The sequence below is a fragment of the Urocampus carinirostris genome, chromosome 19, assembly GCF_059441175.1.
Source record: "Urocampus carinirostris isolate Australia breed hairy pipefish chromosome 19, RoL_Ucar_1.0, whole genome shotgun sequence".
NCBI classification, from domain to species: Eukaryota; Metazoa; Chordata; class Actinopteri; order Syngnathiformes; family Syngnathidae; genus Urocampus; species Urocampus carinirostris.
Genome location: NC_142367.1, coordinates 5,787,114 through 5,800,819, shown reverse-complemented (window position 1 = coordinate 5,800,819; position 13,706 = coordinate 5,787,114). Strand labels below are relative to the sequence as shown.

The 13,706-nt window shown below is 40.0% G+C and overlaps 1 protein-coding gene across 1 annotated transcript in view; it reads right to left on the bottom strand.

Moving 5' to 3' along the window:
• Positions 1-341: 341 nt before the first annotated feature.
• The window catches only part of LOC148346984 (PH and SEC7 domain-containing protein 1-like), a 58,444-nt gene continuing 45,079 nt past the window's right edge, over positions 342-13,706 (bottom strand). Inside the window, exons 12-17 of the mRNA XM_088323165.1 lie at positions 11,499-11,698; positions 10,361-10,431; positions 10,140-10,297; positions 7,820-7,964; positions 7,601-7,744; positions 342-3,703 (exon numbers count right to left, since the gene is read on the bottom strand). Of these exons, the coding sequence (XP_088179291.1) occupies positions 3,461-3,703; positions 7,601-7,744; positions 7,820-7,964; positions 10,140-10,297; positions 10,361-10,431; positions 11,499-11,698 (961 nt within the window). The 3' untranslated portion in view covers positions 342-3,460. The remainder of the gene's footprint in view (positions 3,704-7,600; positions 7,745-7,819; positions 7,965-10,139; positions 10,298-10,360; positions 10,432-11,498; positions 11,699-13,706) is intronic.

Sequence of the window (13,706 nt, the reverse complement as noted above, 5' to 3'; positions counted from 1 at the left end):
GGAACGCAACCCATATGAAAAACAATTACTGTCCCTGTATTCTGCAGCAAGTTAGTATTAATATAATCTCTATAATCACACACTACTGGTATAGCATCATTTTTTGTAGCCTAAGCAATGAGTTCTGGAAAGGAACACAGTAAAATGTCTGAAAGAGAAAGGAGGATGATTAAAATTGATATAAAGCAAGAAATTATAGACAAACACGAGCGCGGTGTTCTTTAGAGTGACCTAGCCATAGTCTACATCTACCATTTGTAAACTAATGAAGCAGAAAGAGGCCATCAAGACTGTTAAACCAACCAGGGGCGTGACTCTTATTTCCAAATAACAAACCACAATTTGTGATGAGATGGAGAAACTTTAATTATTGTGGATATGCAACAAAAAGCAAGCGAGGGACACCATAACGGAGAGCATCATATCTGAGAAGGTATCAATATACAAAGATCTCCAAGTTGAAGCAGCGACTACAGAAGAAGAAATATCATCTGGTACAACGGTAATTGATTTCAAAGCGAGTCTTGGATGGTTTGAAAAATTCCCAAAAAAGATTGGCATCCACTCTGTGTTACGGCAAAGGCAAGAAGCGAGTGCCGATCACAAAGCCACGGAAAAACTCACGAAGCGCTTCGCTTCATTAATCACCGAGGGAGGTTGTATACCTCAGCAAGTATTCAACTGCGATGAGAGAAAAAAGGTAAAAATGCCGCACCGGACATTCATAACTGATGAAGAGAACAAGCTTAAAATGAAAACTGAAACAGGACAACAACAAAAAAAATCACAGAAAAACATTCATCATAAACATTCATTTAAAGTTACAGTAACTTTAATAATTGTCTGTGCACAATAAGACAGGGTTTGTAAACGGCAAAATTCAAGCACTTTTTAAGGACTGTCAAAGCCAAATTTTCCAATTTCTCCAGTACCATTAAAAGAAAAAATCTGGTGTGAGCAACAGTTATATCTGCGATTTACATAATTACGAGAAAACATGACTTTTATATCTTGAGTAAAACACAAAAAATATTTGTGGATACAAACAATATGTGTGTAAATATTTTTGAGACACATCTCTCCCCGTATAGGTGTTGGGTCAAATGACAGTAATATGTAGCTTAAATTTTCAGTTGAAAAAAGTTCCTCCCATTGCAATTTAACAGTGGAAAATACCACCTTAGTTTTTCTCATGGCCCATAATATGGTGGGTGGATCCCTTAACCAAAAAGGTCATAGGGGCACCATTTCCTGTGTGGTGTTTTGGGCAATTAAAGCATGGTGGCGCCACTCACTCTCTTGGCCAACAAATGTTTTAAACACGGTCTCGAACCGGGAACCTTTGCACTACGCAATTTTTTTGTAATCCTAGGACTAATACACATTTCATAATGCCCTGTTTATTGTAGCATGCACCCATCCTCTTGGCCATGACCTGTAAGGGGTGATGACACGTAATAGGACATTGCCATACAAATCTAAACCAGCTGCCTGTAATCACAAATAAAGTAGAAATGCAATGGCAAAGTGAAGCCAACATAGAGCAGTGTTGGCGTCATTTTTAAGTCGACAAGTTAAAAAACATGGCAACAATTTCAAGCATTTACAAGCACTTGATCCAAAATTCAAGCACTTTTGGTTCCTTGAAAACACAACATTAAAATTAAAGAACCCGTATCAACCCTGATAATTGATTACGTATCATCAAAAGTCGCATATTGTCATTTTTCCCGCACCCCTACCCCAGGACCACCACAAAACACAGTGGAGAGTGACTTACAATACTTTTCCCTTTTATTTTGTTGATGTAATCTTGTTTATCTTATTACTGTTTAATAACTATAGGAAGTTTTACAGCCATTTGGGATCCCTTGGCTTCCTTTAGGGGGAAGGGAACGGGCTAATTATTTTTTAAGTATTTCATATCTGGCAAATTCCCGAGTTACATGATCAATTCAAGATACGATAGATAGATAGATCATTTAAAATAAATGCGATTAAATGAAAGTGAGGAGTGTAAATATTCCAAGAGAACAAACATGCAAAGGGGGCAGGTATTAAGCGCTGTTCCTCTACTCATCAATTAACATCTAGTTCGGAAGATGACTGACACTGCTTATCCGCCCTAAACCTCCAGGGGGCAATGACTTACAGGAAGAGCATGCACACCCACAGTCAAATATTTTGTGTGTGGGAAAACCCCCCAAAAAAACGTTGGGGATCTGACTGACGAGTAATTGCGAAAATTCTCCCATTGCCAGCCAGAAATATAACAGCAAAAAAGAGGAATATAGACAACTACGGACAGGGGTGTCAAAATCCTTTTACCTTGTGAGCCACATGGTACAAGAAAACGTTCTCATGGGCCCGCACTAGTAAACTATTGACATAAAAAGAAGCTCCTTAGCTGAAAGGGTTGGGGGTCTTTTCTGAGGCTCGCAATTAAATTATGATTCAGGGATGTAGGATTTGATGATAAAACGATTGTTGAGGGGGTTATTTTTCCTCAATATTTGTTTTTCAATCTCTCGTAGTTTATCAACTGTGCATTTGTAAAAAAAGAAAAAACGCATAATAATTATTGATTTCCACTACAGTTTATTTAACTCGGAGAAACTCATGCAGACTGGAAAGTGACAAAGATAGCATACAAACACTTATTTAAATGATTGATGTAATAATTTAAAAGTCTTTCTGCTTTTTTTTCTAGAAAAATGTTTCTCTGAATATGGGAACCTTGCTGGTAGATTTAATATTTATTATAAATAGGAACTAAAGCTTCTTTAAATGTCTGCAAAGACACTTTGTATTTTAACTTTGTAGTCAAAACAGCACCTCCGTGACTTTTATTTAAATTAGAATAACATCAGAATGGGTTTCCTTAAAACCCTCTGGTTGATTAATGGTAGTCGGCAAATACAACTAGAGTGGGTGCTTTGCGAGTGGCGCCTGGCTTTGGCGACATCCAGAGGACATATTAAAAACTGCAAGTCATTTTTTTAACACAATGCAATTTTCTCCTATGTTTCTCACAACATTGTCTTCCAGGTCCATGAATTTGAAACATGTGAATTAGGATATTGGAATGGAGAAGAACAAAGACACAAAAAAGACAAAGAGTAAAAAGCGTCTGAACGCGCTCTTGCCGCCTCACAAGAAGGGGAAGCTGCGAGTTGTTAAGAAAAACAGATTGAGAGGAACTGAAATAAAAATGAAGGAAACAAAAGGACAGTATTTTTTAAAAAAGCAAAAAAACAAAAAACAAAAAACGCTGTGTATTTTGCGCTGGCCGGCATGGCACCTTCCTGTTCGGACCAGTGCGATTTTGGACGGCCTCATCGTCTTCGCCAGTCCACTGGTGTGGTATGCAGGCGGGGGAGCCGGACTGCAGAGGCGGTGCTCCCCCGGTGAGGGCTTCCTCCAGCTCCAAAACAAAGAAAAAGCCGAGCGGCCGCTGCCCTCACTTCTTCACCGCTTGTCGGTAGCTGTACCGCTGCACCTCCTGCCGCGAGTTCCCGACTGTTGCCACGCCGCTGGACTGGCTTTCGTCTTGCAGCGTCGGACTGGATTGCACCCTCTGAAGAGTGTCTTCGTCCTCTTCCAGGGCCTCTTGGTCAGCATCGTCGTCGTCGCCGCCACCACAGTCTCCACTGCCCTTCTGCTTGGCCCGTAGCAGGGCAACGTACGTTTCATAGCGCGATTTCTGCCAAAGAATATCAGACCACAGTCACCTGTCATACGTGTCAATCACATAATGCCACGATGTATAGACTTGTGTGCCCAAATACGTGTAAAATTACGAGGAAATAAACAATATATGTTATTACTCGGGCTGCACGGCGGCGCAGTGGTTAGCGCGTATGCGGCACAGTTCTGAGGTCATGAGATCGAACCTCCTGTGTGGAGTTTGCATGTTCTCCCTGTGCTTGCGTGGGTTTCCTCACATATTCTAAAAACATACATGTTAGGTTAATTAGCCGGTTAAATTGTCCCTAGGTGTGAATGAGCGAGCGAATTGTCTGTTCCTGTGTGCCCTGCGACTGCCTGGCAACCCGTTCAGGGTTTCCCCTGCCAACTGCCCGAAGATAGCTGGATGGGTTCCAGCACCCCCGCGACCCTACTGAGGATAAGCGGTGCAGATAATGTATGTATGAGTATATATATATATATATGTATGTATGTATGTATGTATGTATATATATATATATATATGTATGCGACGTGAATGTGATTGTTGCGTGTGCATATTTGATGATAACATCTTGAGTAAATCGTGAATATATTTATGGATGGATGTTAATCAACCATTTTTTGGAAGTTTCTCTTCTTCAACTCAATTGGTACAAATCATCAGTAAGCTGACAGGAACTTGTCAATTATCCTGGTTATTGGAATCAACTGTACTGGAGAAGAGAAACTCCAAAATCATACAGGACATGCGGCCCTCGAGGACCAGATTTGCATCTCTGATATTCTGAGGGACTGGGTTTAATTCTCTCCGTTTGCATGTATTTAACCCCTTAACGTCTCTGTAAAAACTGCACAAAATTCCAATCCAAGACGTACCCAAGGTAAAATGAATGCTGTTCTTGCACCATTTGTTCTCTTTTGAAAGGTAAGACTCTAAAGTTTTAACCCAAATTGAAATAATCACTTCAAATGCTACTGACATTAAGTAATCTGAGTTGGAACACACAGTAATTAAATGTTTTTATCCTTGCCTTAAAGTTTTTTTGCAATAAAACGCCTGCAATTGAGAGCAGCATGGCTATCTTAACTGGAAAACAATGGCAGACAATAGCTTTCAGCCTTACCTGGAACATTCCCAAATTTGACCACAATCTGGAAGACTAAACATTGTATTTTATACATTTCTAAGGGTAGGTTTAGGTGTTTCCAAAAGTGGTCATTTGGAGATGACCAGTTAACAGCCCTAAAAACTTTGCATTCGTGTATTTTACTTTGGCCAATTTTTTAGAGATTGTGAAAGAGTTGTCAACGTTTGCCTTTTCTTTCAAAAAAATGATTGTGCACACTTGCAGATGATAATGGTGCGTAAAAATTAATCACGGATTGCCTTGCGCACATTATTTTCGGCTCCGATTTGAATAAACCTCTCAAAAATGGCATACAATTAAGTTGGGATTTTCAATTGCGAACCAACGTGTCAATCATAATTTTATGTGGTTACTACTGGCTGAAAATATTCAGAATTACAGGAAGTGATATTCCTGTTATCAAAGAAGCCCGTTAATACGCTAATACGGGCTGTGGACCATGAAAAAAAGCCTGCTATTGACCGAGTGTCGTGTCAATCAGAAGGTCAGTGTCCTAAGGATATACCGTAAGTCATCTGACAAGTCTGTTTATTTCTAAAGGGGAGATTTGGTCAGAAAACTCAACGTTAAACAAAGCATTATCAGCATTATCGTGTGTCTTGGAGCAGTGTTCATTTTACCTCTGAAAAGTGATGGGTCGCATGCTCAAAAATCTATGGGTCCCAACAGAGATCTATGGGTCCCCAAAATCTAGTGTTATCGAGGTTGAAATTGTAAATCGGTGACAAATATATAATATAAATCTATATATTCATTCCGTTTTAATCATCACAGTTTATTGGTAATACAAATCAGTTATCACTTCAAGATTTTTCAGTTCACAACAATATTGTACATTATACAAAATAATATTGCTAAAATAATTATATTAATCTATATTTTCAGTCAGTTTTAATCACCAAAGTTAATTGGTAATACAAAGCAGTTATCGCTTCAGATTTTTCAGTTCACAATATTGTAAATTATACAAAATAGTATTGCTGAAATATTAGTCTATATATTCATGCAGTTTGAATCATCACAGTTAATGTTAATACAAAGCTCTTATCACTTCATATTTTTTTATATATTCTTCGTGATTTGCTGTCACGCCACAGTTGTAATGCCTTCTCAAGGTCCAATCCATTATCATCCTCCTCATAGCATAAACAGGAATAAAATCAAGTCCATTTTGGCAGAAAAGTCCTTATCTTGCTTAGGAGTATTATTTTGTTTATTTTCTTTCGTCGAGTCGTTCGCTTCAACACACGTGTTTTCCTAGCGATCTTCCAAAGAATTTCTCCGCCGTTTTTTCATGCTGGGATTATTGCCGTTGTTATCACTTTCTGCATTATGTTTCGACTTATTACTGACACTGAAGAAAGTACCAATTTTGTGTTGATTTTCACCTTCCCTCGAGGACAAGCACCACAACAATGACGTAATCTCGAAGCAACGAGATCTCATTTGCCGAGATCGGCGTGCAGACGAAAAACTCGAACCGCGAGACCAAAACAACAATGGCGGATCTGCCTGACGAAAAGTTTGGTGTGCGGTAAATCTTTGTCAAAAATAAAAGTAATCGGATGATAATGACAATTTTGTGTCGAAAAAGTTGCGTCCCGGGGACGCACGTAGATTTGACTCTATGCGTCCTCAGCAAATATGATGCATCTAGGACGCAGGGACGCGGGCAAATGAGAACACTGATTGGAGTAAATATTTTACATGGTTGGATTCACTAGACTCTTGCGGATGTAAGAAGGCGTAATTTCATTGAATTTGATGGCTGCAAGACCATGTATTAGGTGAGTAATGCCAGCTTTATAGTTTTCGTGTTTCGTGTTTCAGACTGGTCGTGATGTTTCTTTGATGAGTATATTTTGAAATGGTCGTCGTACCTTGAATCCCAAGAGTTGAAGCTTTACAATGATCTGTTGCATGACATATTTCAGTGACTGGTGACATCGTACAGACACATATTGGTTTATCAAAAGTCCGGCAGCCCGCCAGCACATTCAGAGGTTAAATCTGTACATATATGAATCTGTGTATATATGTTGTTTGTTATTTAAATTTGTCACTCAATATTTAGTCATGATTGCATGAGTTTTACAGCTATATTTATGTTGTTATTTAATGATCATATAATTATTTTTATCATTAGATTATACATTTAGTTGTAATACATGCACCTTATGCTTATCCAAATATTTAAATGAAGTGTTCACGGGGGAGGTCTTAAGTCTTCTCTAATCTCATTACACCTCTAAAATCAAGTAAAATACAGTCTTAATAAAGGTCTGTTGTGAAGCTTGGACTTCCAGACTTTGTCCTGAAAATTTCCCCTCACTTAAGTTTCGTTCTTAACAAACCACGCCCCTTTCCAATAAAGACAATGGTCAGACATTTTGTCGATGCTTCTTTGAGAATATTTTGTCCAGTTGACAAGCCCAGAATATTTTGTATATTTCTTATTTTGTTTCATTGTTTTAAAAGTCCTTACCAGAACTGCCCTCTTCAGCTTTTGTTTCTTCGTCAAAATTTCTCGTGAAACCCCGGATGTTAAGGTGAGCACGCAGCATGTAGCGTTCACTGCCTTATGATATATCTATACTGTTAAAATATAAAACTTTATATCTTTATGTTTCAATCCTTATATGTGGCAAAAGGTTGAAAAAGTGTATAATGGGACTGACCATAAAAGATTACACAAAAGATCAGATCTCACTCTCTCAGGTCGTGATCGACAGCAGCCGTGTGGAAAAATTGTGCATACCAACCTCAAAGTGCAAATATTGGTCCCTCTGCTGGTGCTGTTCCAGCTCCCTGGCCTTGAGTTTACGTTCGGGCGGGCAGGACTGCAGCTCAGCCAATTCTGAACACACGGCTCGCAGTCGGGCCTCGTGGGAACGGGCCTGCTCCTCCTACCAGCACACCCAGCATGTGTCATATGTTTGGATAGTTTTGCTGTTGGCCTAGTAACGGTTTTGCGGGCCTACCTGGCAAAGTTTGGACATGTTGCCCGGTAGCAGCGGCCTGGTGAACGTCTTGTGGGTGCTGACTGTGGGCGGAAAGGCCGGGGCTGAGAATGAAGCCGCCACCGTGTTGATGCAGGTGATCCACGAATGCATCTGCTCAGCATTTCTGTAGTGACCGTAACAGCAATATGGTTTATAGGCGATGGGTCAGCTAGATTTACTTAAATATTTACATTTTATCTTATAAAAAGTAATGTTTCTGTAAATATTTTTTTTAACCGACCCTAAACTTGTGTGTCTGATATTCGACGTCTTTGACACCGCGCTGTCTTTCTCCAAAAAGTAACCCCCCCTACTTTTGCTGTCAAAATGGGGCTTTAACCCCTACCTCTTGTAAAATTCACCTAAAATCCCAATTCCAAACGTACCCAAAGTAAATTAAATGCTGTTCTTGAACCGTTTGGAGAATATGGACGGTTTTGCTCTCTTTTGAATGTTAACAAGTTTTTTCCCAAACTAAAATAATCACTGCAAGTGTTACTGGCATTGAGTAAACAGAAATAAAAGGTTTTTATTCTCTCCTAAATATTTTTTTGAATCAAATGCCTACAAAAGAGCATGGACATCTTAGCTGGAAAACAGGTTAGACAATAACTTGATGCCTTACTAAGTACCTTGTCAAATTTGATCACAATCTGAAAAACTTAATATTGTACACTATTTTACACCTTTTTCTAATGGCAGGTCTAGGCGTTTCCATATTTGTAGGGAATCGTATCATGAGCTGACTCCCAGGAGATGTTATAGGTGAGCTATGCTGGCGTTTTAGTTTTCAGATATCATGTTTGAGACTGATCATGATGTTTCTCCGATGAGTATATGTTGCCCCCGTTAGCTTTCTGTGTGTTGTTTTTTCCATTTAGCTCCTTTTTGGCTGCTTGCCATTTTTCTTACCATTACTGGATCCACATGCGACACAAAGCCTAGGCACCCTCCCCAAAAACTACAAAAACATGAAACACTCATAACCTCCAAACAGGTAAATCAAAACTGTGAGTGTTCGCTCGGATGCTGCTGTTCTTCATATGACGTAACAGTTCAGGAAGTCAAAGATGAGACAAGCTGTGTTCACATTGCATTATCTCGGAAAATAATTGATACACACCTATGAAATATATATATAGATTTTACGCAAAAAATGTGTACTATTCCCTCACATTTTCCATGTTTTAGAATTTGGGAATACCTTTAACACACAGAAGCATGTAACAGAGTTCGTACACCTTTAACTTGGAAATTTTCAAGCACTTTTTCAAAGACTTTCAAAGCCAATTTTCGAATTTCTCCAATTCCATCAAAAGAATAATCGAATGTGAATCATGTATTTTACAGCGCCGCAAAAATATCTGTGATTTATATATGTGATTTGTAATCTTGGGTGTGCATTTATCAGGACATATAGTATGATACAGAGATCTTGAGTGAATTGCAAATATATTTGTTTTTGAGACAAATCTCTCCTCACGTAGGTGTTAGGTGAAAATGACAGTATTATGTAGCTTACATTTTCAGTTGCAGGCGGTCATTCCCATCACATTTTACCACTGAGAAATGCTACTTTCACTTTTCGCATGACTCATTATAAATGTCCATTAGTGATATGTAATCATTCTACTAATACAGGGCGGCACAGTAGCTGGGGTGCGGCACAGCGGCTAGGAGGTTAGCGTGCAGCCCCATAGTGCAGAGGTTCAGGGTTCAAGTCCAGCTACCGCACCCGTGTGGAGTTTGCATGTTCTCCTTGTACTTGCGTGGGTTTCCTCCGGGCACTCCCAAATTCCAAAAAGATGCATGTCAGGTTAATTGGCCGGGTTTTAATTGTCCCTATGTGTTAATGAGCGCGCGAATAGATGTCTGTCTCTGTGTGCCCTGCGACTGGCTGGCAACCAGTTCAGGATGTCCCCTGCCCACTGCCCGAAGATAGCTGGGATGGGCTCCAGCACCCCCGCGACCCTACTGAGGATAAGCGGTGCAGATAATGGATGTACTAATACATCGTGCCCCGTTTAGGTGTAGCATGAACCAGACTTCTTGTCACTTCATCACAATGCCGTATGAACTAATGCCAGCTGCCGTTAGTCACAAGGGAAGAAGAAATGTAATGGCAAAGTGAAGCCACCAGAGAACATTGTCGGCGTTTTTTTTAAGCTGACTTGGTGAGAAACATGGTCACAATTTTAAGCATTCACAAGCACTTCACCGACAATTCAAGCATGTTTCAAAATTCAAACATTTTGAGGGATTTCAAGCACCCGTATGAACCCTAATGTAAGTAACTTACGGAGCCTGGAAGAGGAAGAGCCGCCAGTCGGCGGTGCGCAAGTAGAAGACGTTAGCGCGTTTGCTGTAATCGGCTGCTTCGATGGCGAGCGAGTGATGGATTGACACGGCGTTCTTGAGGTCTTCGTCCGTCAGCGGCTTGTCTGCGCGGTACTCTCCCTGATTGAACCGTCAGGGATTTAGTAAGCTGGCGCTAGCGCCTAAGGTTTAAGCGCGACTCACTTTCTGCAGGTAGAGGATGAGCCCCTTCAAGATGGCGTAGAAAGTCTTCCAGCCTCGCCTTCCTCTGGGTGCTGCCTCGCGATAAAAAATTGGGACAAAGTCTGAGTGCGGTTTCCTCATTAAGAAACATTGACATAGAAGAGAAAGGTATGTAATGCTTCACAACTGAGAGAAGTCGACCTTCCTAATTGAAGGATCTATCGTAAATTCCATACTACAGAGCGCACCTAATAAAATGTCTCATGCTCAAATTTAAGAACGAAACTCTATTTTGCCGCAGGTTTAAACAGCCATAAAAAATGAACAAATTAATGTCAATTTTCAACATTTATAGCCCAGTGCACACCTGGCAAAACCCCGCCCTCGTACACTTGACTTTGTTTACAGCTGCATTGTTTTCAGTTCTGCTGCGTTCTGTTTACCTGTTTTTGGATCATGTAACCATTCAGGATGGCAATTACAAAGACCAGCACATATTTATTACGCGCGGAAAGAAAACATGAATAAGAGCTGCGTCGCGAAAATGTGAACCCCATATTTCTAGGCTACAGCGCCAAGGCACACATAAGGTGTCAGATTGCAACACAAACATGACAACAACCGGTACTGGTTGTTAGGACTGCACGGGGCATCGTAGAGTCCATATATGCGGGCCGAGTCAAGAGGAGAGCCATCGCCACAATAAAATATCTTTCTGTGTTTTCGTCCATGGCTGTTTCTGCGGAACAAATTGCATTCTTTGGTTATCGTTCCTCGAGGATTAAAGGAAACTTCTCCGACCTAACAATGACAGCGATGATACGGAAAGTGAAGTGTTTTGATAGATGACTTTGGCAGCTGTTCAATTAAGAGATATAAATTGAGGACTTCATTTGTGGTTAAAAAAGTTTAAATTATAGAGTATGTTGTAAATATTAAATAAAGTACTGTTAAACCTCCTGTTTTGTTCCTGTTATGCATTATATGAGAGACGGATACGGGAGATTGCCTGAAAGCTAAAATCAATGGCGCTAGAGTAAATTGAGTTTGAGACCCCTGTATTAGAACCTACAAGAAAAAAACCTCCCTGATTCCAAAGTGAAGCACTGGCAAAACCTTACTGCTGGACAAACCCCCGTGTATGTGTCCCCCCTCGTACTTCTCTTTCCGTCCGGGTCGGCGTGGACTTTGCGAACCAGGAATCCGATCTTGTACAGCGGTGTCCCGCAGGGCACAGTCTCGTCCGCCGCCACCATCGCGTCGTCCTCACCGGGGGCAAAGCCCGCTTTGGTGGACCGGGACGTGTCGCAGAGGGTGTCCCCGAGTTCCGAGAAAGACTTCCTAAGTTCCTCCTCGTCGCTATCGAGATGGCAAACACATAAGATCGGCATGTCAAACACACAGCCAATTTATTCCAGGTTGCTGTAAATTTCCGAGTATCGTATTTTCCTAACTATAAGTCACAGTTTTTTTACTCTGGTGAGACTTATGTGAGAAAAAAATTACACATTATTATATCATTGAGTTTGAGATTTTAATTACTGGTAAGTAGTGCAGTGGTAAGCACGTTACCTAACACGCAAAAATGTCCCTGGTTCGAGACCGGGTGGAAACATTTGTTGGCCTAGAAATGGATGTGCACCAACAGGATGTACTTACTCAAGCCACACCACAGGAAATGGTGCCCCTGCGACCCTAGTGGTTAAGGGATCCACCACTTCTGCTGCACCTTCTGTTCCCTTGAAAATTGTTAACTTTGTTTAATGATGAAACAGTCAAACACAACAATGTTGAAACTGTCATGTCAACTATGTTTGTAATGTTCAATAAAAATAGATTTTTTTAAAAATGTAAAGCAACTTTTTTTGTCACTAAACCACAAAGGCAACTCTAAACCTGTGTTGATAGTTTCAAGCATGACTTAGAAGAAGAAGGAGAAGGCAGCTTTTCGTCTACCGCCCGAGAAACTCTTATTATGTTATGTCGTTTCTGACATATGTGCATAAGATATGCAAGTACTGTACATGCAACAGTGCTATACAATGTTCTCCACTTTATTTCAATTTTTAACTGCCTTTCAAGATGACATGTATGTTTTTGTTGTTGGATTTCATCAAGTAACCCCCCTCCCCCAAAAATTGCCACTTATACTCCAAGTGCGACATATACGTGTTTATTCCTTCTGAATTCTGCATTTTTGTCTGGTGCGACTTATACTCCGGAGAGACTTACATACTGTAAATAACGCTATGTCCCAAAAAAACATTCCTTTAGCTCCTTTCTATGAAAAGGTATAATCTTTTAAATACATACAAACCAAAAGCCCCTTTGCGCCACTAGAAGGTAGTAAAAGTGTAATAGAGCTGACGTCCAGTGTGGTTTGATGTTAAAGACAATATTGTGGAGTATTTTCTAAACTTCAAGGTTCATAAGCCTTTTCTAGGCAAAATTTAAGCACTTTTTAAGGGCTTTCAAAGGCAATTTTCCAATTTCTAAAGTACCATGAAAAGAAAAAAATAGGTTTGAATTGTGTATTTTGCAGAGCCAAAATATATCTGGGATTTACATATGCAATATTTCATCTCACCGGTGCATTTATCAGGACATATGATTTTTAGAACTTAAGTAAATTATGAATATATTAGTTTTTGAGACAAGTCTTTCCCTAAATAGTTATTGGGGGAAAATGATAGTAATATGTAACTTATATTTTTAGTTGCAGCAAGTTCTTTCCATAACAATATACCACTGGAAACGCTACATTAATTTTTTGCATGGCCCATAATTAATACATAATCCTTGCACTAATACACATTTCTTAGTGCCTTGTTTAGGTGAAGCATGCACCAGTCATGCAGGACACACAGGGGGCGATGGTGCTTCATAGGACAATGCCATCAAACTAATGCCAGTCGCCGTTAATCACGAAAGAAGAATTAATGCAATTGCACAGCAAAGCTACCAGAGAGCAGTGTCCGTGTCATTTCTAAGCGTACTTGTTGAGAAACATGGTAACAAATTTACGCATTTACAAGCAATGCACCAAAAATTCAAGCAATTTTCAATCCTTGGAACTACAACATTAAAATTCAAGCCTTTTCAATGATTTCAGGTACCCGTAGGAACCGTGTTCATAGGACAATTCTGTACAAGCTAATGCCAGCCACCATTAACCACAAAAAAAGAAATGAGGCAATGGCAAAGCAAAGCCACGAGAGAGCAGTGTCTGTGTCAATTTTAAGCAAACTTGTTGAGGAACCTGGCAACAATTTCAAGCATATACAACCAATTCACCTAAAATTAAAGTACTCTTCATGCCTTAAAAACACAACATTAAATTTCAAGCATTTTCAAGGATTTCAAGCCC